Source organism: Lactuca sativa, chromosome 2 (genome assembly GCF_002870075.4).
Source record: "Lactuca sativa cultivar Salinas chromosome 2, Lsat_Salinas_v11, whole genome shotgun sequence".
Taxonomy (NCBI): domain Eukaryota; kingdom Viridiplantae; phylum Streptophyta; class Magnoliopsida; order Asterales; family Asteraceae; genus Lactuca; species Lactuca sativa.
This window is the reverse complement of record NC_056624.2, coordinates 126925583-126952016: the sequence shown is the minus strand read 5'-3', so window position 1 is coordinate 126952016 and position 26434 is coordinate 126925583. Positions and strand designations below refer to the sequence as shown.

General features: G+C 35.9%; 2 protein-coding genes across 2 annotated transcripts; one reads left to right on the top strand and one right to left on the bottom strand.

Annotated features, from left to right (window-relative positions):
* Positions 1 to 17533: 17533 nt before the first annotated feature.
* Positions 17534 to 19862, bottom strand: LOC111898658 (protein FAR1-RELATED SEQUENCE 5-like). Its single transcript, XM_052768923.1, has 2 exons — positions 17649 to 19862; positions 17534 to 17563 (listed from the first exon to the last, which is right to left on the bottom strand). The coding sequence occupies exons 1-2, from the start codon at positions 19860 to 19862 to the stop codon at positions 17534 to 17536; spliced, it is 2244 nt and encodes a 747-aa protein (XP_052624883.1).
* Positions 19863 to 21889: 2027 nt separating this feature from the next.
* On the top strand, positions 21890 to 25726 carry LOC111898598 (mitochondrial dicarboxylate/tricarboxylate transporter DTC). Its single transcript, XM_023894494.3, has 6 exons — positions 21890 to 22108; positions 22642 to 22725; positions 22849 to 22910; positions 23291 to 23652; positions 23729 to 23943; positions 25460 to 25726. The coding sequence occupies exons 1-6, from the start codon at positions 21989 to 21991 to the stop codon at positions 25514 to 25516; spliced, it is 900 nt and encodes a 299-aa protein (XP_023750262.1). The 5' UTR covers positions 21890 to 21988; the 3' UTR covers positions 25517 to 25726.
* Positions 25727 to 26434: the final 708 nt, after the last annotated feature.

Below are 26434 nucleotides of genomic sequence, written 5' to 3'. Positions count from 1 at the left end.
AAGCAGTTTTGGCGCTCTCAAAACACTCATTTCTCTTATCATGATAGAAATTCAAAGTCAGAGAAAAAGGCTTTTGAGCAGCATGAGGAACAGAACCAAAAGGTTAGGTTCGGTCCTGAGAGCAAAAGCAACCGAAAGGACAGATTCGGTCCCGAGAGCAACAACAACCGAAAGGATAAGTTCGGTCACGAAGGAAAAAGCTACCGAAGGTCCAGGTTCGGTCCCTCCAATGACCATAAACAAAAGGGTCATTTCGAACCACAAGTCAGAAGAAATTTTCATTCTAATTCTTATCGTTCTCAATTCTCTTCTAAACCCAATTCTGTTCCTGCACAAAACTCTAAATCATCAACGAACTTGAAAGGAAAATCGAAGATTTCCTCAGTCCAGGAAGACCGAAAGCAGACTAATACCCAAACACCAAAATCTGAAACCAAAACGTCTGTAACTAACCCTAACAAAATCAAAGTTTTCACTATTAAGAGGAAAGATGAAACAACATTAATAAAAAGAACATATCTTGTTGATGTGTCTCTTACTATTCCTGTTCCTGTGAAAGGCTCACGTGGACCCAAGAAACTTTGGGTTCCTAAATCTGCTTAATTTTTGTAGGTTATAAGTGACGAGCAGTTCGACGAAGAATGGTACATTGACAGTGGCTGCTCACGTCACATGACAGGAAGGAAGGAAGAGCTAAGGGAGTTTCGATCTCTTCAAAATGGTGGAAATGTCAAGTTCAGCAACAATTCTTATGGAACGATAAAGTGTTATGGGATGATAACCAATGGAGACTTCACAATTAGAAAGGTGGCGTACGTTGAAGGGCTACAACATAATCTCATCGGTGTGTCTCAACTGGTAGGAGGTACCGGTCTCAAAGTTTCATTTGACGATGAAGGTTCAGAAATCATAGAGAAGAAATCAAAAAGGGTGATTATCAAATCAGAACGCAAAGGCGAAATGTTTCCTCTCAATCTCAAACCAATCAAAGGAAATACAGCTATATGTCTTTTATCCAAAGCTCATTCTGACGAAAGCTGGTTGTGGCACCGAAGGCTCTCACATCTCAACTTCAAAGACATCAACAAACTTGTCACAGGAGGTCATGTTAGAGGTCTACCATTGCTCAAGTTTGATCGAGAACACTTGTGCGCTGCATGTGAAATGGGGAAACAAAGTTGTCAAAGTCACCCATCCATCATAAACACGAAAGTTGTTGAACCACTTGAGTTACTTCACATTGACTTGTGTGGTCCATCATCAATCGAAAGCATTGGCGGTAGCAAGTATATTCTTGTTAGCGTTGATGATTTCTCTCGTTTTACATGGGTGTTCTTTCTGAAGCACAAATCTAAGGCTACTCCTAAGCTAAAGATGTTCATCAAGCAGGTTGAAGTGCAACTGAGAAAAGTCGTTCGCAACATTAGGAGCGACAATGGACTGGAGTTCAAGAACAGAGAATTTGAAGACTTTTTGGCAGAAAAAGGAACCAGTCACAACTTCTCATCCCCCTACACGCCTCAACAGAACGGAATTGTCGAAAGACGAAACCGATCCTTGTGTGAGGCGGCCCGAACTATGCTAAGTTTCGCTTCTCTTCCTTTATATTTTTGGGCTGATGCTATTGTTGCCGCGTGTTTTACGCAGAACATGTCTTATCTCAACAAGCGTTTCTCTCTTACTCCTTATGAGATCATCAATAACAGGAAGCCGAACATAAAATTCTTCCATGTGTTTGGCTCACGATGTTTCATCTTCAACTCCAAAGAACATCGTAACAAGTTTGATGTTAAAGCTGATGAAGGAATTTTTCTGGGATACTCTCTTACTTCAAAGGCATACCGGGTTTTAAATAAGCGTTCCAGAAAATTGAAGAAACATATTATGTGACTTTCGATGACAGCTGCGTCAAGAAGCTAAAGGCTACTGAAGAAGCAATTGGAGAGATTTTCTTTCAAACAGGTCAAGTCACGGCTTCGATTGCTAATCTGTTCGATCAATTTGTGGAATTATTCGATGAACTTGAGAAAGCTACTCTCTCAGAAGCCAAGGCAGCAGACAACAAAGTCGACCATCTGAAGCAAATTGTCGAAGATGCCGCCAAATGAATGGGTGAAGGAGGACAAGCTCCAAACAAACCTCCTCAGCAAGGCGCTTCAGTTGAGGGGGAGAATCCACTTTCTTCAAAACAACTGAGCTCACAATTTGAGGGGGAGAATTCTATTCTAGTAGCACCCGAAAGCTCAACAGCACCCGAAAGACCTATAGCACCCTAAAGCTCAACAACACCCGAAAGTCCTGTAGCACCAGAAAGTCCAGCTACACCTGAAAGCTCATCAGTCGAGGGGGAGAACTCCAGTATGTTCTACAATGACGATAGTCAATCTGAATTAGAAGAAATGGTCAATGCTGAATTGGATCCATCCTATGATCCAAATTACCCTCCTCTTGTTAAATGGACCAGAGATCATCCTGTATCTCAGATAGTGGGTAATGTCTCTGAAAAGGTCTTGACCCGATCTCAACTGAAAGCAAAGCAATCATCTCTATTCTCCAAAGTAGATTTCTGCATGTATAATTTTTTCGTATCAAAAGTTGAACCGAAGACAGTAAATACTGCTCTTGATCATTCTGACTGGGTTCAAGCTATGCAAGATGAACTCAACGAGTTCGAAAGAAACAAGGTATGGCGCCTCATTCCAACTCCTAAAGATGCCTCAGTTGTTGGTCTCAAATGGGTATTCAGAAACAAAATGGACAAGGAAGGCAATGTAATTCGAAATAAAGCTCGTCTCGTGGTGAAAGGATACTGCCAGGAAGAAGGAATTGATTACGAAGAAACTTTTGCTCCGGTAGCTAGGCTGGAATTTGTTTGAATATTTCTGGCCTATGCTGCACACAAGAACTTTGAGGTCTACCAAATGGACGTAAAATGCGTCTTTCTAAATGGAGAACTTGAAGAAACGGTTTACGTGGAGCAACCTCCTGGTTTTGTCAATGAAAAATACCCAAATCACTGTTATATTCTGGACAAGGCAGTTTACGGTCTAAAACAAGCACCTAGGGCATGGTATGAAACGCTAACCAAGTTCTTAAAGATGTCAAAATTCAAACAAGGTTCGGTTGACCCAACCTTCTTTCGTAAGAAGGAAGGTAACCACCTTATGATAGTTCAAATCTATGTCGATGATATCATCTTTGGCTCAACGAATCCTAGCTTAACAGCTAAATTCAGAAAGCTGATGGAGACTAAATTTGAAATGAGCTCAATGGGTCCGATTAACTTTTTCCTTGGTTTAAATATTAGACAGGGACCTGAAGGCATCTTTATCAACCAGGAAGCATACACCAAGACTCTTCTTGCTAAATTTGGCATGATGGGAGACTCAAAGGTCAAAGTTCCAATGGCGTTCGGCACCAAGCTCACACCATCCTTGGAAAAACCGACAGTCGATATTACGCTATACCGCCAGATGATTGGGTCTTTAATGTACCTCACTGCTAGCAGGCCTGATATAATGTTTTCTGTATGTTATTGTGCTAGGTTTCAGGCGAATCCTCGTGAACCACATATGCTTGCAGTGAAAAACATACTCCGGTATCTGAAACAAACCACTTCCCTCGGTCTATGGTATCCATCAAACTCAGGTTTCTTCGTTCAAGCCTACTCAGATGCAGACCTTGGAGGATGTGGTTTAGACAGGAAAAGCACCACTGGAGGCTGCCAATTCCTAGACGGGAAGTTGGTTAGCTGGCAATCAAAGAAACAGACATGTGTTTCTCTGTCAACAGCCGAAGCAGAATACATCGCAGCTGCCTCCTGTACATCTCAAGTGATTTGGATCCAAAGCCAGCTTCGTGATTATGGAATCAATATGAAAAAGATCCCACTATATTGCGATTCAAAAAGTGCAATTAGGATCTGTCATAACCCAGTGCAACACTCCAAGACCAAGCATAATGCACTGAGGTATCACTTTATAAAGGATCATGTGGAAGATGGAAAAGTCGAAATTCACTTTGTTCGAACCACTGATCAATAAAATTCTTCACCAAAGCTCTTCCTGAAGCATCTTTCAATAAAATTCTACAAGGGCTAGGAATGATGGAATCGGAATCAGTACCAAAAACTACCTCTCAAAACTAAAAGTTGGAAGCGAAATGAACCGAACGTTCGGGTTCGGTTCACGTGTGTGCCGAAATGAACCGAACGCTCGGGTTCGGTCCTATTATCTTATCTTCACCTATCACTCAAAGGTAGTTTCTTTGGCTATAAACCTTTTGTATCTTTTTCAAATTTCATCTCTCTTATATTCAAAGTTTTTTTTAATTTAATTTCAAAACTCTTTTCTTTCTCAAATTTATTTTTTTTTGCAACCGAAATAGACCGAACGTTCGGGTTCGGTTCCAAATTTTTTTGTCTCAATTTTTTTCTTTATTTTATTATTTTAATTTTAATTTCTCTTTCTTTAAATCAAAAACTCCAAAAACAATTTTCTTTGTGTTTGTTAATATTTTTTTGTGGATATTTGTGGGCAAATTCTTTCATTAGTTAAGTGTCCCTAGAAGCATGTTGTTGTATGTGTCCAAAGCCTCACCCGATTCAGAATAATAGCCTTACTGACTTGGTATATACAAACCTTGTCTTCCCGATTAAGCTTTTATATTTATTCTAATCATGAGCTACCTTACTCTCTTCTCACATGAGATAAGAGTTTTCTGCTTGGTCCTTATTTTAATAGCAGAGGTACTTTGGTCTCTTTACACCATCTACACTACTTTTCTCCATCTCATTCGCTTCATAAACGTAACCCTTGAGACTCTCAGATATTACCACTGAGGTTTATGGTTACACAACTTCTGTATTCATGATCTTAGCTTCGTGCCGCCACATGCTAAGTAAAACCCACAATTCAATACTTATTATGCATTGACGGTGAACAATCAACTTTGCTCTAGCTTTCACTAACGAATTGACGGACTTATCCATGGGGATGGAAAGTGAAATCTCTAATTTCCTTTTGTGTGATTCCTATGAAATTGTTAATTCCCATAACATTTCTTCCCTTGGAATCCAGTTTTAATTTTTTTTTGAGATTTTACATAAACTATTTGACATTGCCACTTAAATTATTTCAAACCTACTTGTTCAACAGACTACATTGGTCTCACAAGTACTTCGTTCGATTTCTGTATTATATCAAGATCAGGAATTCTGAACTGAAGCGAAAGCCACCCAAATTAGCCTGATTACAAGAAGCCTTTCAACACTTCTCAATAAGTGTCTGATCGTTATTCAACGGGAAACCACTCAAACACTTTAAAGTCTCTCTTGACTTTGAAGGAAGAGATTCGTGCCCGGGATCCATTGTTTCGTGTCTTTACTGACATCACAATTCCCTCATATGTGTTGCTTTATTTCCTTTTCTTTTACACACTAGCACGAAAATCTTTTTGATTTTCCAAAATTCTGGTTTCATTCGTTACAAGCCATTTTTTTAATGGGATTTGAAGTTATAAAAGACGCGTGGCTCACATTATTACACGTAGTCATTCTGCTTTAAGATGACGATCACTCTAAAAGGATAAGATGCTGACTCAGGCGGGAGTCCAATCGATTTGATTTTCAAACGGCGCTTGAATGAAAGGCGTGCAAAGTGGAACCGTTTCGTTTAAAACGGCGCCTGATGGGAAGGCATGTGAATTGGGACAGTTTTCTCTCTCCTGCGTAATCATCAGGGATACCAACTGTCACACATCAATCACCTCCGAAAAACCCTTCATATTTCCTTCGAATATTTGGGAACGGATTCTTCTCTCTCCTTTAGCCACAGTATAAAAGGTAATCTTGACCATTATATACCTCTTTACTGCACCCAAAATTCATAGAGCAAGAAAACCTTTGAGAATTCTACTGTTCATCATCTCTCCCAACTTCTTCACTTCAATGGCGGATTCATCATCTGTTCATGCCACTTCCCACATCCTGCCGATTCGTCCTCAACAGAGTCTGATCATCGATCTTACTCCACACGTTTACAACGCCTTCATGTTCCCGATCATCGAATGCCTCAAATACTCGCCGCTTGCTCCCGCTCTCACCAAAGCTGAAGCTATTCCAATGGAATTTTTATCCCAAATCTTTGCCACTGCTCATTACGATAAGTTTGTCGATAGGATCTTCTTCGACATTCTTGATCACGAGGCGTCAATCTCCAAGCAACGATTCTGCTCACTCTTAGGGTTTGAACCCGATTCATCTAGGGTTAACCCTGAATCCATTCCAGTGGGTCACTTGTTTTCTATGTTCTATAATATGGGATATACTGAGGTGCTTACAACGGTCACTAAGTTCAAGAAATCATGACTGCCTCCTCAGTGGAACGGATTATTTACTGTGTTGTTCAAAGGGTTATCTGAACGCAGTGCCGGGTCAGACGGAGCGAGTCGTCTATTCATCATGATTATGTATGGGTTATACAACGGTATCAACCTGGATTATGGGTCGGTGTTATGGCAGCAACTGATCCAGAGCCTTGCATCCACATCTCGACATTCAGAGATCTCCTACACTCGATTCTGGAGGTTGGTCACAAAATGGGTGATGGACAAGTATCACGTACCCATTGTTGCTGATTCTCCACTCTCTTCGATTGGTACTTTCCATACCACGAAGATCATAGTCTCCGATGCATCAAAATTTCAGTTCATTGGCTCCATCCCTGAGTCGATGTTTGGAGACGTTCCTACTGAAAGCCGTATCATCCGAACCTACAACGAGTTTCGTCGCTCTGGTCCTAGAGAGCTCACTCCTGAGATGATCAAATCCATCCACGAAGCTGATAAGCCTGCTCCAAGGGGAAAGAAGACTGAAAAGGGAAAAGACAAGCAGGTTGGCAAGGGCGCAAAAGGCCCTTCTCCCAAGAAACGAAAACCTACCAAGGCTGCTCACTCTCCTCCACTGAAGAAGAGAAAAACCCAACCCAGGCGAAAGCTGATATCAGCTTCCTCCTCAAGCGAATCTGAGGAAGAACATTCAGACTATGATGAGTCTCCTCGTGGTAACACTCCTCCACGATCGCCTACCCCAGAAGTACATTTTTCCAGTTCACCTATCTCTTCTCCACCAGTCACCATTCCTATTTCCATTCCCCCCATAACCTCCACTACTCAAATACCACCAACTTCCATCCCAGTACCCCCTCCCATTTTCACTGAAGCTACCACAACAATAGCTGAAGTAAGAACCAACGTATCTGATACGGGGGTTCCTACTAAAGCACCCGAACCCACTCCCACTACCGAACCTACTTCACAACCCGAACCTACTTCCACTACCGAGCCTCCACCCTCACCTCCACCCTCCTCTCCTGCTATGTCCACAGAGGATGAAGAACCATTTCTTGGTGGGGAGGACATGACTTTTGATTCGTTCTGCTACAGTCTGTATCAGGTGCAGAGTGACGACGATGATGATGCTCCCGTCACCAAGAAGCATCTCAAGGAGCTTCATGAGAAGATTGATTCTCTCATCGCTTCCTCTTCTTCATCACATTCTACCATTTCTGAAGCTGCTATTCAGAAGATTGTTGATGCTTTTTCCAAAGCTCATGAAGTTTCTCTCAGCTCAGCTATTGCCGCAATTGATGCATCCACCAAAGCATGTGCTGATGCGACCGAAAAAGTCAAAAAACTATTTACTAATGCCTCCTCTCTTCTGCAGTCTTTACAGGAAACTGCAGAAGCCACTAAAACGAAGCTTGACCCCATCGTCAACAAGCTGGCCATCTCAGTTGCCTCTAAACTGACGTCCTTCACCACTCTTCGTCAAACAATCACCGACGACAACTCAACGTTTAAGGCGACCATTGAGGAGCGCCTCACCAAGCTTCAAGAAGATCTAGTTGCTACTCTCTCATGGACGCTCTTGCTAGAAAGACAATTGCTCTTAAGGTCAAGAATATTCAACTCTCCAATTCTCAAAAGGAGATTGAGTCTCTTCGATCTGAAAGAGAGGTGATTTCATCGTGTGTTTCGGATGTCCACGCAACACTTTCAAACATCCTTGAAGCACATGATCCAATATTAAACTACTAAGTGAGGCGTACTCTTGCGGAAAAGCTTGTTCCTGCTCTTTCTCTCCTGAGCAAACTTGAAGGGCTCCCTGAGTTCGTGTCCATTCCGAAACAAGGGGGAGAGAATGTATCTGAACCGCCTCCCACTTCTAAAGCAACAAATACAACCGAACCTCCTCCAACAGGCCAAGCCTCAGGTTCGGGTGTAAAAGACAAAGGGAAACAAATTGCTGAAGATAGTGACGACGACAAAGAGACGATCGATGATCTCTTGAAAAAGCAAGGTCGAGATAAGGATGCTGATATGAGCGCTCAGGTTGCTAGAGAGGCTGAAGAAGTTGAAAGAAAGATGAAAGAAGCTCACGACCTTCTTGAGAGTAGGAAAACCCTTTTTCCTCCTTGGACTCTTGAGAAGTTGCTGAAAGAAGTAATTGAAACCCCAAGCATCCTGTGGCTCGAACCGGTGATCTCGCTTGATCGTATCAATTCTATCGATTCTCAGTTCGACATGCCACTGACCCGAAAGGCCTTCATCTTCCATGCCTTTGACAACGTTGCAGATATCCCTCATCCTCATCCTAAGGTTGACAGGGATCTTTTCGAGTTCTATCTAAGAGCTGCCCAACCACAATATCAAACATGGAGCGCTCAGAAGATTATCAATGTTCGGGTCCTCAAATCGTATCGGGAAGGAAACTTCACGAACGTTCGGTTCAAGGTGCTGAGAGGTTCCGCCAAGACCGAACATGCCATTTCGCTAGCTGATCTTCCCAACTTGAATCCACATGATTGGATAATTTTGCACAACATCCTTCTTACAAACGAAGCAGAATATGGTCCGATCATTGACCACTTCAAGAGGATGCTTGTCTGCTACATCATGGAAGTTGCCAAGATGGATCAGGAGATCGCTAGTGTCTTCAAGAAAAAGCCTACTATCTCACCTGTTGGCTCTGCCAGTGACCTAAACATGATGCAGATGGGGAAGATAGACCCGAAGAGAAATTCTGTTATGTTTACCAGAAACGAAGGCCAAAAATGCCTGTTCGCTTTAGCAGACAAACATCTCTACACCACTGCATGCCTGGAACATGTTTTGGGTATCATTCATCATTGCAAGCAAAACTCAGCTGACGACAAGAAGTACTTCGATGATATGATTCAGTGGTACATTTGCTTCAGACAAACAATCCTCGCTATTATCCCTCGTCTGTTTGATACCACTAAGAAGGTTCTGGCAGCTGGACCCAGCAAGAAGAAGTGATAGTCTCGCTCCAATTGACGCAAAGGGGGAGATTGTTAGGTCCAGTTAGTGTTGCGTCTTTAGGCTCGTTTGCTTGTCCAGTTTTGTCTCCGGTATGGGCCTGCCCATCCGTGAGTTCTTTGTAGGGTTTATTATTTATAGATTCTTGCATGCATTCTAGAACGTAAGATTTGATAGAGATTTTTATAAGCGTTTTACGTTCTTATTTTTTGTAACCCTAGAATCCTCTACAGCGGAAGTTCTTCATCGAGCTCTGCTGAGGATTGAGTTAATAGAATCATTCGACTCATTCAGATTCATTCTTGTGTTTTTGTCTAACTGTTTTTACTTTCTTGATTCGCCTGTTATAAGATCTAATTGATCAAGAGTTTTACAAACTCAACAATATTGCTTAAATTAATAATATAATTTGGTTATTTATCTTAATATTTATTCTAGAATATTATACTTTAAGGATAAATATGCTTAATAGAGTTTAATATTTGATAATTATAATTTAAATTCGAAGCTGAAGATAAAAGGAAATGATTGAAGCAAAAATGGAGCAGATAAGTAAGAAATTTGAAATTGCCATAAAATACGGTGTTAACGCCGCAAAGGATAAGGGATAACGTTGCAAAGATCTATTAGAATTCGAGAACAAGCAGGACATATCACGCTTAGCGATATGTAGATGAAGGCTTCACGACGCTATGTTTAAAAATCTATAAATACGAGATTTTCACATCCTAATTCGGTGTGCAGAAAAGAAGCGTCATTTACTGCGAAAATAACCCTTTTATCGTTCTAAAGGCGAGAGAATTCGAAGAAGGTGTATTATTGAAGATTTGTAGAAGAAAGCTTGAAAATATCATTAGGTTTGTAATCTTTAGCATTATATATATATATATATATATATATATATATATATTGTTTGTAAACATGAAGGGCTAATAACATTAGTTTTTGCTTATTAGATGTAGATGAACTAAAGTTATATGATGTATTTGTTGATTTTAGTTTATACCAGTTAATTATTTATTACTTTTGGATTAATCATTCTTCATTAATTGTTAAAGTTTAGATTTTTATAGCTTACAATTAAGTTAATGTAATTTAGACTATTAATATGATTATGGTAACTTGAATCTTAATAGTTTTTTCACCATACATGTAAGGACTATTGATTGAACAAATCATAGGGTTAGGCAATTGTAACGTCCCAAAATTCAAGACTAAAAATTTCTTTTAATAAAACATTACTTTAAGCAAATTCATCATTTCAAAACATAAACAGAGTATTAGTTTCCAAAATACATGTTCGTTATCAGAGTAAACATTCCCAGGCTGTCTAAACTATGGTGTGTGCCATACAATCACCCCGAGCTCTTCCCTCCGCTACCGGAAGTACCTGAAACCAAAACTGAAAACCGTAAGCACGAAGCTTAGTGAATTCCCCACCCTACCACATACCATGCATAACCACATACTGCACAAACTGGGCCACGCTCGCTATCCTGGGCCTTGCCCCCTACCTCGGGCTTCGCCCGCTACAACGGCCCCGCCGCTCCAGGCCCCGCCTGGCTTCGAGCCCCGCTCGGATACAGATCTGTTTCGCTTAGGCCTCGCCTGTCACAGGGCCTCGCCCACTAACATATAATAGCACATAAACATATCACATCACATCACAGAAGCTCAACACATACTAACGGATCTTGTCCTAGGCCTCGCCTATCTCTGGGCCCCGCCCTTGTCCTGCTACTGATGAGTCATGGAACCCCGTCCATACTCCTGCTGATAGTGAGGTACGGGTCCAGCCCACCCTCACTCCTTCCCTAACTTGGGCCTCGCCCCTGATCTGCTGCTACCGAGATGTGGAACACCATCCACACTCTGCTATTGGTGAGATACGGGACCTCGCCCACACTCACCTCCCTACCAGGCACATACATGTATCACACAGACAACAAGTACAAACTATCACATAAACCGTTCCTTGGGCACCCGCCCTCTATCATTGGACCTCGTCCCGTATATCATACTAGCATACTGTGTCTAGGGCTAACCCCCGGGTCTTCTACTCATAACTACATGGGCCGGCATTGTGGTCGTAGACCCATTCATACAAAGGGAAACTCACCTGCACTGGCTAAACTTGTTGATGATCCCACTAGCCGCTGCCCGGCAACTCTCTGAACTCCGGCTCCACCCGCTCCCCGAGCTACAAATAACAATGCAACATTGAGTCTAACTAACCCCCGAAAGACTACCAAGTCAACTCTGGTCAAAGTCAAAGTCCTGGTCAAAGTCAACCTTCCAGGTCAACCCTACTCGTCGAGTCACCCTACCGACTCGCCGAGTTCATAAGTTTAGAGTCCTTCCACTCGCGACTCTACTCGCCGAGTTAGTCCATGACTCGCCGAGTCTACCGATTTCCGAGACCTGACCTGTCCAACTCACCGAGTCTCTAATCGACTCACTGATTCGAGTCTAAACTTGAAGGGTTTGGGGTTTCGCGACCTGACTCGCCGAGTCCAAGAACAGACTCGCCGAGTACAAGGCAATCTTCATCCAACTCGCAGAGTTCATGCCCAACTTCATCTGACTCGACGAGCTGTTCATCCCACTCGTCGAGTTCCTCCTCATCTTCAAGCTACTCGCCGAGTCCACTCAAAGGACTCGCCGAGTCCATCCGGTCCTTCATACATGCAGAGGACTTTTGAGTCATGCAGGGACTCAAATCTGTAGATCTACCCTTCCCAAGCCTATTCCTCACGTAAAGTTGCAAACTTTACGTGTAGAGAAGGAGATCTAGGCAAAATACACCATAAACTAGGGTTTAAGGCAAAAAGGCTCCATAATCAACTCAAGGGCTGCTACTTTATGCTTCTCAAGACCATCGTATGCTTAGATCTGAAGTAGCAACTTCAGATCTGGCTTCTAACTCAAAATAATAACATTATGGCTAAAAAGCCCCAACAACCACACATAGATCTAAGTGCAAAAAAGGGTCCAGGAACTAGTTTATTACCTCCAAATGCTCAGAATGAACTCACAATCCCAGATCTATAGTCCCTTCTTGCTCCTCCAAGTTCCTTCTTCCTTCTCCAAGCTTTAATGCACCTTCCAAGGCAACAAATGGCTCAAAAAGAGGATATGGCGGCTAGGGTTTAATGTTCTGGGTGAAAGAGGCAGTAAAGGAACCCTAGGGGAGAGAATGAGGCGCTTAAATAGGCTCCAAGTCCCGAATTTAGGGTTTTCCTTGCACAGACCAGACTCGCCGAGTCCACTTGGCCGACTCGCCGAGTTGGTCAATTACACCTCGACCCGGATCCCACTCGGACTCGCCGAGTCCCTCCTTGGACTCGCCGAGTCGACCCCTAAACTTAGGGTTTTCTTTCCTTTCTTAGCCTTCAAAACTTTGGGTGTTACACAATATAATTTTTGCATTTACAAATATATTAGTTAACAAACTATGCTAAGTTTAATTTTGTGCTCATTAAGATTATACATTTGGTTAATTCATTAGTAATTCGATTAATTAATTGCTTATTAGGTTGTTAGTTTCATGCACATTGAACTAGTTACTTACTAATCTCAAGTATTAATAATTAAACCATAATTCCCAATCAACTTATCTATTGGTAATCGCTTTATTAATTCATTGCACCGTCAACAAATCATCATAGGAAAATAGGATTCAAAGTCTAAGATGAAGTGCTTCAATATTATTGTGTTAATTCAAGTTATTTGTTTTATTCGATTGTATAAAATTATAATTTAAACACCCTCCGATTTTTATTTTTTATGTTTTAATTAATTTAAGCTGATTCTAGTCATATCGGTTCCCCGAGAGTTCGACATCCTTATTCACCACAACTATAATATTACACAATTAGGTTCATTGTCTGTGTTTTAGTTCGGTTATGATAGATTAGGATTTATAAATTTAAAACATGATAATTTTATTATATAAAAATAACACATGAGAGGTAGTAGTTTGGCTTCTTAAGGAAAAAAAAGTGAAGGTTATGATTTTGTCCCGTCCTTAGGTATAAGGCAAGAAGGAAGAGGAATAAAGGAATACTATCATTAATATCATTATAGCCCAATAAACTTTTAGGTTTTGCTTTAAACGGTAATTTACATGTTATTAATAGTCTAAGTCGCTTAACTTGTTATTAACCTCCTAAAAGAAGGGACCAAGAAAATTATTTCATAGTTATAACCGGAGTATCAAATCTAGATTTTTTGCTAGTGATGGATTTTTTTCTCGTTCGGTTAACTTTTTGCTTTAATGAATATTTTCTAGTTTATATTTTTATCTAAAGATGGCAAAAAGGAAATTATAATGATATTGGTGCAAGGTGACCAATGGTGATGCAAGATAGTGGATGGATCTTTTATGTTGATTAAGGTCCCGTTTGATATTTGTTGACAGAGAAAATGCTGACTGAGAAAGGTCTGTCTGAGTAATAAATTCTGACTGAGTAAGAAATCATTATGTTTGACTGTACATCTGACTAAATGTACTGACTGGTACAAAATGACCATTTTACCCTTATAGTCAAATAATAATAATAATAATAATAATAATAATAATAATAATAATAATAATAATAATAATTGATTAGAAAAGTTTAGGGTCCAACTAGTAATTTTCAGAAATTAGTTATGCAAGACAATTTAAAGTTGTGGTAGATTCAGCCAAATGGGTATCTTCAAGGACCAAAACTGCCTAATTCCAATTTTGAGTTGTCTTCTTCCCTTGATCAGACGAGTCTCTGTACGTGTTTCTTTATTTTGTGCGCCTGTGTTCTAGTTTCTTTTTCCCTTTTCCAGGGATTAAATTGGTGGTTGAGGAAGGAGGATGAGGGTGGTGCAAGGGCAATGGTGGAATGAATTTGAGTCGGATTCAGTCAACAATTTTTTTGGGTATGAGCCAGTCACACATTGTTAACCCGGTAAGATGTAAAGCTGAGACATATCAAACACATGGAGCTGACCGAGTCAGACATTTTTGTCTGAGCTGACCCAGTCAGATCCAAATCAATTAGGGCCTAAATATCAATTGGATTGTCAAGTCATAAGTTTAGCCATATTAGGCCATCCATAAATGCCAATAATCTTTCAATTGTGTCACATCAGCTTTGCAATCATCAACCATGTCAGTGGAATACCAACTATCTTTCAAAGTGAACCTCATTAACACATCATCAACTAATTGATAAATTTTAAATATATTTAGAGTTATAGTAGCAAATATATATATATATATATATATATATATATATATATATATATATATATATATATATATATATAATACATGAACCAACGGTCGAACCGAATTAACCGGAAACCGGTCAATAGATCGGTTCAACTAAAAACCGGTTTTTAATATATATATATATATATATATATATATATATATATATATATATATATATATATATATATATATATATATATATATATATATATATATATATTAAAAACCGGTTTTTAGATAAACCGATCTACTGACCGGTTTCCGGTTCATCCGATTCGACCGTTGGTTTATATATTTTTTTTTATGTATTTTATCTTCTATATTTAAATAGTTGTATTCCTTCTAATTTAAAATCTTTACAATAGGATTTTTTAAATAAGCCATAGTTATTAATATTTGTTAATCAAATAATAATTAAAGTTAATGTAAAAAAAACACAAATAAAATGAAATTTCGAAAACAAAATAAACAACGCTTGTGGATATATTAATATGTTAATGTAATTAAAAGATGGTTTTTTTAATCATATTTCATTAAGTAGAAAATTCGTAAAATAGAAATATTATTTTAATATATATATATATATATATATATATATATATATATATATATATATATATATATATATATATATATATATATATATATATATATATATATATATATATATATATATATATATATATATATAGGGTATAGTGAATATACCTAACAACCCTATATAAGCTTATATACCTAAACCTTATACTACGTCGTTTTACTGCTATCTAATGAAATCTCGTCCAATTGATTTATTACTAATCTAATTATTCTTAATTTTAATTAAGAAAACAACTTCCAAAATTATTTAATAAATACGTGATTGCGTCGTTTATCTTGAACGTCATATACCTTATTAGGGTTCGGTTACACATTAATGGTTGTTAATGAAATTCATGTTTGATCTTGTAACCGCTAGTTCCACTAATTTGATGTTTCTTTATTTACTTCTCACGGGAGGAAACATATATTGCAATAATGGTGTTTACTACCCCTTATTAAATCCACATAAATCGATCATACATCTCAATTTTTCTAATCAGTGTACATAAAATCATGGAGGATGAATCGATCTGAGATCACGAAATCTCGAACCAATCGCCGAAAGCAACGAGGTTAATTTGATTTAAGTTGCAGTCGTAAGCAAACACATTGTAAAATGAAATGGGGTTTAGTAGAAGAAACCGGGGCGACGGGTAAGTGGTCGACATCAGTAGTGATGGCGTAAGTTAACATTTTTCCCACTTATCGCATCTGAGGTTCAATTCCTTATCAATTTTGCATTTTTCTTGTTTTTGTTTTCCGCCATGAAGCTGTATTTCACCTCGTATTCTTCTATTCTTCTAACATATTTAGGTCGTCAAAAGTTGGGCTAAATTATGTTAATGAGAATTGTTCTGTTCAAGTTGGTTTTCAATGCCTATTAGATGTTTGATGAAATGCCTAATAGCTATTTTTGACCAATGGTTGCTCAATAGCCCTACACAAACAAGGATATTGACTTACCACTTATCATCTACATCCACATTTAATTTCCTAGTGTGAGTTTACAATTCGGATTTGTATATAGTTGATGTACCTAAGCATCATTTCAATATCAACCATCATACCCTCAATAAATAAACTAAATAACAGGGGAATCATAAATCAACACTACTTAACTTTAACAAAATCAATGAAATAAATGATGACCCAGTATGCCCTTATCATTTGTTTTTTTTATTAGTTATGAATTGATTTCTTATAATATTCAGTGGTATATGAAGCGAGAGTTTACCATCCCTCATCGCTTCCCTTCTCTCATATTTGATAACTGCTAATTACTTGTTGGTTTTTTTCTTCTTCTTACCCGTTGACCAATGTACAACTGTGACTGCATTCTGTCCATACTATGAGGAAATTTGTTTGTATGATTATTTATTAACCTAATCTCTACGTGAAATGACTCTATTGTCCATGCATACATTCAGGTGGGTAACGGAAGAGGACACCACAATCAACTTCCTAACAATAAGAATGAAGAATATAATGCTAGTTGGGGTCAAAAGAGAGAATTAAATAGAGTGATGATTGATTAAGACCCATACATGTTGGTCTTATTGTGTGCAGAAGAAACAGATGGGCCTATGCCCTCTTGTCTAAAAGTTAATATGTTGTATGTTGTTCATCAATATTGCACATACATGTATAAAGAGCATAGAACTTTTTTTGTTTGAAATATTCAATGAAATGCTGAAAATTTTGTTGTTGCATTATTAGTGTTTACATGATGTGGTTTGTTGTTCAAATCCCTCAAACTTTAGTCTTAAGTGTCCCTACTATTTTAACCAAAAATAGCAACCTAATTACATTTTTTGACAAAAATAACAACTTGCTTATATTTTTTTAACATAAAAAGCCAAAATAGCATCCTATTTTTGTTTTTAACCCAATATAACATCCTACTTTCGTTTTAACCCAATATAGCATCCTGCTTTCGTTTTTAACCCATAATAGCAATCTATTTTCGTTTTTAACCCACCATAGCAATATATTTTCATTTTTAACCCATCATAGCAATCTATTTTCGTTTTTGACCAATAATAGCATCCTACTTACGTTTTTAACCCATAATAGCATCCTACTTATGCTTTTAACCCATAATAACCTACTACTTTCATTTTGAACACATAATTGAATCACACTTTCATTTTTTAAACATAATAGCTATCTACTTACATTTTAAACACAAAATAACATTCTACTTTAATTATGAACAGATAAACCATTAACCATCCGAAATTTTCATTCCAAAACAGCAACAACAATGTTTAGGTCCTAAACAAAAGAAAAAGGTAACCAAAACAGAATAGTATGAAGCATTTATATTTTCCATTTGTGACTGAAACAATTCATCCCATCTCATCAATGTTTCTCTTGCACCGATTCATCAGCCTGATACATGAAAAAATTAATAAATTGTTAATATACTTATAATACTTGTAATATTTTCAAAAATTTAATGTAATGTTATAAGTACCTTTCTTTTTGAACAACTAGTAGCATAATGGCCCAATCCTTGACAATAAGAGCATGTTCGTTTTTTCGGCGCTTCTAAAAAAGACTTTATTCTACTTGCAGTTTTAGGACGCCCTTTTGTGTTAGTTGGACCAAGAGGATCCCGGATAGATAACTGAGGCATCATATCTACCTGTGAAATTCCCGCACAAGAAACTTGAGATGTATTCTCAACTGTAATAGATTTCTTCCGATTTTCCTGATCATGTAAAAGACTTATCAATATCTTATTGACTTTTTCTATCTCCGAAGGGGAGTCTCTTGCTTGTTCAATTAGTTTCGTGAAATTTGAACGGACACACCATAATGTTAAGGCACTAACGTCATTTCCATTGTTCATTTCTTCAAGACCGATTCTACCATTACCCACCTTATACCTAGCATTAAGAGTCCATCGATGTAAAATATAGCGACTAGGTAGTGTATCAACATGTCTCTTCTTCATCACATATAGGCTATGCTTGCATAAAATCCTATCCGTCTCATACTTAGAACACGAACATGTGACATTGACTTCATTAGAAAAACGAAAGGTCACATAACGCCAATATGTTTTATCAACTTTCAGTTGCCCCACTCGATATTTGATTTCTTCAGTACTCTTGCTTATAGTCTCGTGAGTTAAATTGCTACTAGCTTCTGTCCATTCTTTTTTGAACATATCAAAAATCTTTCTAGTATAACACTCGCCTGCTTTTTCTTCGATTGGATGAAGAGAAGAAAGAATCGGTCTCGAGTTCATAGTCTTGAAGTCTTCATCTTCTTCGGCAGCCCTTCTAGACTCAACTGCTTTTTCATATTGCACTACAAATTCATTCAACATAGTATTTGAGTTAACAAATCCATCAAAAAATGAATTAATACTCTCACTCCGTCCACTTGTAGTCATACCAGCCAAGAAAACATCCTTCAAGAAGGCTTTAGCCCAATGTATCCGTTGGTTATACATATCGCTTATCCAACAATTTTTTTCTAATCTATGTTTATCACGTATAACTTCCCACCTAGTTTCAAATGCTTCAATGGTGTCACTATTTACCCATTTTGTATATGATTCCTTAAAATCACTATAACGGGAAACATACGGTTTAATGTGTTCTTGTTCATGCTTCTTAATATGCCATGCACAAAACCGATGTCGAGTGTTTGGAAAAACTTTTTTTATTGCATTACCCATAGCTTTGTCTTGATCAGTAATGATTGCCTTCGGATATTTGCCAAACATACACTTGAGAAAATGCTCAAATAACCATTCAAAAGTTTCTTCTTTTTCGTTTTCTAGCAACGCTCCACCAAAAAGTATAGATTGCCCATGATGATTAACACCAACAAAAGGAGCAAAAGGCATCTTGAATTTGTTTGTCATATAAGTGACATCAAACACAACAACATCGCTAAATTTAGTATAGGCATCTCTTGATCTTCCATCAGCCCAAAATATATTTTTAGGAGACCCATCATCACACAAATCCACATAAAAGTATTGGTCATTATCCAATAAGGCTTTATCTTGGAAATGTTTTATAAGTCCATAGAACTCCTTTCCTCTGTATTGTTTTCGTTGCTCAGATAAGACATCAGCACACTGCTTTGAAGTAATATCAGCCACGGTTGACGTTTTCATTCCATTAATAGCCTTTTTAACATGACAAGGTCTCAATCCTGCTTGACCTAGTTGCACTATAAGAGATTTACATTCCATTGTACGATGGAACTTGCCATGAGATCGATGCTTCATCACCTTCGTTGGTGTCATGCTCAAATCATGATTGTGTGTGTCTTTAAACGAGTCTACAAACCATTTACCATCTTTCATTTTTGAAATTCGAAGTTCGGCTTTACATCCGGTTCTAACATCTCTACGACGCTTTTTCTCGATTCCACTTGAAGCATTGTCGTCTAACCATTTAAAACCTTCTTTATCGCATACATATATCTTCCGATAAGGCTCCTTTGTCGTCTTATGTTTAAATGTGGTATCAATACGTATACCAAATCCATGTAAAAACGCATAATCATTATAAAATGTATATGCATCATCAGGTGTATCAAAAACCATTCCCACTATACTTTCATCAATACCTTTACCTTCATCACATTCTACCATTCCATTTGCTTCATTATCATCAATAACATGTGTTTCTCTAGGTTGATCAACTTCTTCAATTTCAACCATCATGACCTGTAATTAAATTAAATATGCAGAGGAATCATATATCAAGACTAATTAACCTGAGCAAGATGGAAATATATTAAATTGGTAAAACTAAAGCATAATAGTTGATTAAAAAATCAACTGATTAACATCATTAATGCAATCTCTGTTTACTATCGTGAGGAGTACATGTAAAAACAAAAAATTATTAGAATTAATGGTTACAAGATGATCAATCGTGAATTCCATTATTACCATTAATGTATACAAGATTCCATCGAAATATATTAGTAAAAATAATGCATACACGTTGATTAAATACTCAATTGATCAACACCATTATTGCAATATATGTTTCCTCCAGTGAGAAGTAAATAAAAAAACATTAAATTAGTGGAACTAGCGGTTACAAGATCAAACATGAATTCCATTAACAACCATTAATGTATGCCTGAACCCTAATAACGTATATGACGTTCAAGATAAACAAAACAAAAATAAAGAATTAGATAAGCTTGATGTCGTAATTACCAGTTTCGCACCAGCAACACCAATCACTTGACAAGTAAAATTCGTGATCAACCAGAAAATAGAAGCCAATCGATTGATAACAATTACCACAAACAATCGTATAGTCGATTAAGAAAACAGCAACAGTCGACGGTAACAATCACGTATTTGTGAAATAATTTTGGAAGTTGTTTTCTTAATTAAAATTAAGAATAATTAGATTAGTAAAAAATCAATTGGACGAGATTTCATTAGATAGCAGTAAAACGACGTAGTATAAGGTTTAGGTATATAAACTTATATAGGGTTGTTAGGTATATTCACTATACCCATATATATATATATATATATATATATATATATATATATATATATATATATATAAGTTCAATAGAGAACCATAAATATGAGTATTTTAAGGAACCAAATATTTTTTTCAATTTCTAGAGCTTATTCTTTATCGAAAAAAAAAATTTTAAATATCTAAATTCATATATTAATATTGTGAATGTGAAAAATATTTTTCGGATTCACCGTGTGAATCCGGATTCACGTTGTGAATTTTCGAAGATTCACATTGTAAATTTGATGTAAAAAAATCGAATTTTATATCATTGGAAAAAGAATAAAAAGTTATGAATTTCTGTATTTTTAGTTTTTTTTTGATAAAAAATAAGTTCTAAAAGTTGAAAAAAAGATTGGTTCCTTGGTTAATTATGGCTTTTTATTGAACCTCACCATATATATATATATATATATATATATATATATATATATATATATATATATATATATATATATATATAGAGGTTGTTAATATTTAAATATGATTGCTTTAATTAAAAAATTAATATAATAACATTTACAAGTCTTTCATATATTGAAAGACAAAGTCCTCGGTGGCAATAAAATTTGATTAGTGGCATTGAAAGACCCGATATGGGTGGTCTTACTCTTCAATTCTTGGATATTGGTGTATTTAACATGTAAAATTGAGTTTATGTCCCTGGAAAAAAAAAGTGACCAACCGAAACAAAATCAAACAAATTGTTGGGGTCAAGTGATATTATCTCTGTTTTATTAACTTTTTAATAAATTAATAAATAAAAAAAATTAAAATAAATCAGTCAGGATAAATTTGTCTTTTAACATTGTTTACGACCAAAATCGAAACAATATATAATTTATGGATGGTCCGAATTAAAAGAAAAAGCTAGAGACAATACATAGAGATTACCCAAACCACAAGGACCATTCTTGTAATTCACTCTATTTTTTTATTTTTAATATAAGTAAATATATTATGAAATACGAAATAAATATTTAATCTCCATCAATTTTTTCGTGAAATACTAGTTAGAAAAATGAAGACCATTAGGAAATAGGAAATAAATATCATGTCAGCGATAAACAGCATATCGATTTGTGGCCAAGAAATATGGAATAAAAGACAAGGGTAATATGGTCAAGAAATTATAGTGGCATTTTTCGTAAATAAACATTTTAAGGTATAAATTATTAAATATTTGCATTGTTTCTCTACACAGAACCCTTGCCCTGCATCTGAAACCCTCCCCTTGCATTTGATTTCGCCTCCTCCTTCTCCCTTTCACAGTTTTTCCCAAATATTCTCTAAAATGGGAGAGGAAAAACCAAAGCCAATCGCCGGCGTTTGGCCCACCGTTAAACCATTCGTCAATGGCGGAGCTTCTGGAATGCTTGCTACCTGTGTCATCCAACCCATCGATATGATAAAGGTACAATTTCGTTTGAATCTTTTCTAGTTCTACTTTTTTCTCGTAATCGTGAATTATCGCATTTATTACGCCTTCAATGATGGTAGTTTTAGGGTTTAGATCTTGTGTTCTTTATTTGAAGTCTGTTTTATCACGATCTTGTTTCTTTTTCGAATTGCATTACTGAGCTAATAGCTCAAAATGATTTGTGTCTTAGATTGCTGGTTTTTAACTCTACTTTTTGCCAAATTTGATACTTGAAATAACTTTTTGATGTTTTTCTGCTTCGAATTTGATCTGGACCGACAATTTAAACTACTTATAATCTACACTCAGGTCGATTGTGTCCTTTTCACTGTTCTTAATTTGAAAATTGATAGAATTGTATCCTAGTGATTACTGAATTTTTAATGGCTGAAAATCTAACATATATGAACTTTTTTGTATCATTGTATCTACCACTAAACCAAATCTGTTTATGTTAGTTAAAGACATAAGATTCAATATTTGTCTTAAATTATCAATAAATTTCCTAAATTATCGATCACTTACAGGTGAGAATCCAATTGGGTCAAGGATCTGCTGTATCAGTGACAAAGAACATGCTTAAAAATGATGGTGTTGGTGCTTTTTACAAGGTTTGTCTTAAATTATCAATACATTTCCTAAATTATGAACCAAATATCACACACAAAAGCTCAACATCATGTTTCAAATCATCATCTTCATATATCTTCTAACCATGGTGTCATTTGGAGCAGGGTTTGTCTGCAGGGTTACTAAGGCAAGCCACATACACAACTGCAAGACTTGGTACATTCAGGTGAGTAATTATTTAGTCAAATCTTTAGTCAAACTTGAATGCAATTAGCCAATTATACTATATATTAAAACAAAAGTCCTTATGAATATAGTTTTGTGTTTTCATACTTTGGCCACAAAAATTCATTTTTTTGACATATTTAGTCCCTAGACTATATTTTTGTGGTTTCATACTTTGATCACAAAAGTTTCTTTTGTTGATAGATTTGACCCTTATACTTTCGTATGTTAGCACTTTTCATAATCCATCTCTATTTTATTGAATGTCACTTTCGACCCCTTTATTTTGTAAAATATTACTTTCATCCCATAAAATTTGAACATTTATCAATAATTCAATATGAAGTGATGCACTGAACTCTTTGTAAATCTTTTTTTTAGGATTCTGACAAACAAGGCACTTGAGGCAAACGAAGGAAAGCCACTTCCTTTATACCAAAAAGCCTTATGTGGACTGACAGCTGGCGCGATTGGAGCATGTGTAGGGAGCCCAGCTGACCTGGCACTGATCCGAATGCAGGCTGATGCTACTCTACCCCTTGCACAAAGGCGTAATTACACAAACGCCTTTCATGCTTTATACAGAATCACAGCAGATGAAGGAGTTTTAGCTCTTTGGAAAGGTGCGGGTCCCACTGTTGTAAGGGCAATGGCATTGAACATGGGAATGCTTGCTTCTTATGATCAAAGTGTTGAGTTTTTCAAAGATAATCTTGGATTTGGTGAAGGTGCCACAATTCTAGGTAAGTTTTTTATTTTATACAATCTTTAAAATGAAAGAATTTACAAATCTGAAATTATATGTTGTTTTTTTTACAGGGGCTAGTTCTGTATCAGGGTTTTTTGCTGCAGCTTGTAGTTTGCCTTTTGATTATGTGAAAACTCAAATTCAGAAAATGCAGCCTAATGCAGAAGGGAAATACCCTTATACTGGATCTTTAGATTGTGCTATGAAAACCCTAAAAGCTGGAGGACCTTTCAAATTCTACACTGGATTTCCTGTTTATTGTGTTAGGATTGCTCCTCATGTTATGGTACTCTCTCTCCCTCTCTCCCTCTCTCTCTCTCTCTCTCTCTCACACACACACACCCACACACACACACACACACATATATATATATATATATATATATATATATATATATATATATATATATATATATACACAAACACACACAAAAACACATACAAGAATTGGTTTTGACAAATTTGAATTTTGTGAAGTAAAGGGCAAATTGGAAATCTCTATTCTGAAAATCAAGTTTGTTCTTTGATAAAAGTTTTGAGGAATGGTGATGATAATCTTGAAAATTTTAATTAAATAAGGGTTAATCTCAAAAAAGATCTTTTATTTTGTGTTTTTTTTTGGATTAAACCTCAAATTTATTTTTTGCTTGAAAAAGGCCACCCTTATATTTTTTCCGAAAAAGTCCTCGACTTTGTATTTTTTTCTCGAAGAAAACCCAAAACCCTGAACCTTGTAAATGCTTCCAAATAAAGCCTCAATTTTTTTAGTTTTTCTTGAGAAAACCCTCACATTTTATAATTTTTTGGCAAAAAATGACTAAAAGGGTCAGATTGGAAAAAATGAAAAAATACAAGGTAGTATTTTTCAGGCAAAAAATAAATTTGAGGTTTAATCCGGAAAAAGCACAAAATATAAGGTCTTTTTTGAAATTAACTCTAATAATAATAATAATAATAAGAGTAAATTGCAAGAATGTTTCATGAGTTTTGTGTTTTTTATTGCAATTTTGGGACCTAAACTTTAATTTTTGCAAATTCGGTTTCGAATATATAATCGTGCAGTTTCCTTTTATTTTGGTATGTGTGCGATGTAAAATGACTAATTTGCCCTTATCTGTTTTTTATAATTTTTTGTTCAAACTCGGGCACTATTCATGTAATTTACTTTAATCTATATCTATCTATCTATACTATATTATAAAAGAATAATTTTCCTTTTCAACACATGCATTTGAAACCCTCAAACTCTTCATATTTTATCTAATACATATTTTATTAATTTGCATTTATTAAATGTGAAATAAATTATTCAAATGTTAATTTAAATATGATGTTAAGTCCAAAATATAAATCAAAATATCAAATAAATATAAAAGTATTGAAAGATTATTTTTTAAAATAGTTTAAAACATTTAAATGTTTTAAACATGAAACTAAATTGACATATCAAATTAACTAAAGATATCCAAAACAAATTATTTATAGTTGAAATTTTTTCAAATAAATGGTTTTTAAATCATAACCATTAACAATATAATAGTTAAAAAAAACATACTCTTATAAATTCCATTACCTTACCTTAAAAAAAATATCAAATAAGTAATTTCTAAATTATTTAATCATAACGTTAAAACTAAAACATTAAATCGAGAATTATATTTAGCTTTATTCATACGTCAAGCTGCCACAAGTAGTGATTATTAAATGATATGATTTTAATAGATGTTATTATATGATCCAAAATCATTACAATTTTACATAACAATTATAACTTTCTGATATTTTAATTTTTGTTTATACAGATGACATGGATTTTCCTAAATCAAATTCAAAAACTAGAAAAGAAAGCTGGATTATAAATATTTATAATCGATGAAGTGAAAGCTCTCTATATCCGAAATAACAGTGTTGTACTCGTTACAGGGTTTTTTTTTTTTTTTTTCGCTGCTCAATTAGCATTGCTAAGTATTATTAAATCAGAAATATTTCTATTTCCTAATTATTATAAAATCATTAATGTTGTACTTCCTTTATAATAATCACAAACTTTTAGGCTAGGATTAATTTCATATTTTAACATTTTGATATATTTTTCTTTTTCGCTACTTAATAATTCTTGAGTTTACGTGTGCCACCTGTCTCGTGTCCTTGTGAGAGCGCCTGTTCCATTCCGTTCAAATGTGCTTTTGCCAACTTCTTTTTCGTTTCCTCGTCTTTTCACAAACAAAAAGTGTATTAGTAAAGATTTTGATGGACTGTTTTTGAAAGAATGTTAATTTTCGTGGGTGTTTTATTTTCATTCCATAATGAAAGGGAATGAAATTTGTAAATATAAGAGTAAATTACACGAATGGTCCCTATGGTTTGGAGTAATTTGCGCATTTGGTTCCTAACTTATTTTTTAAACTCGGAAGGTCCCTATAACTTGTTTTTGATACGCGTTTGATCCCTATTGTTTGTTTTTTGTTATGTGTTTGTTTTCTGTCTTACCTAAAAAGACAATTATTTAAATAGCAAAAATGGTAGGATAGGTAAGAAAAAGTGAGAGGGGGTGGAGTTAGGGGTCTGTTTATTTAAATAAATTAAAAAATCAAATGCAAAATAGTATTTTTAGGTAAAACAAAGATCAAACGCATAACAAAAACAAACAGTAGAGACCTTCCGAGTTAAAAATATAAGTTAGGGATGAAACGTACAAATTACCCTAAATCATAGGGACCATTCGTGTAATTTATTCTAAATATAATTCATCTTTAAACATACCGGGAGGGCATCCG

Bases quoted from the DNA above. Each gene is read 5' to 3' on its own strand.
- LOC111898598 (XM_023894494.3), top strand. From the start codon at position 21,989: ATGGGAGAGGAAAAACCAAAGCCAATCGCCGGCGTTTGGCCCACCGTT. The intron at 22,726-22,848 runs GTTTGTCTTAAA...CATTTGGAGCAG, and splicing joins GTGTTGGTGCTTTTTACAAG to GGTTTGTCTGCAGGGTTACT. The intron at 22,911-23,290 runs GTGAGTAATTAT...TCTTTTTTTTAG, and splicing joins GCAAGACTTGGTACATTCAG to GATTCTGACAAACAAGGCAC.
- LOC111898658 (XM_052768923.1), bottom strand. From the start codon at position 19,862: ATGGTTGAAATTGAAGAAGTTGATCAACCTAGAGAAACACATGTTATT. The intron at 17,564-17,648 runs GTACTTATAACA...TTCATGTATCAG, and splicing joins CTAGTTGTTCAAAAAGAAAG to GCTGATGAATCGGTGCAAGA.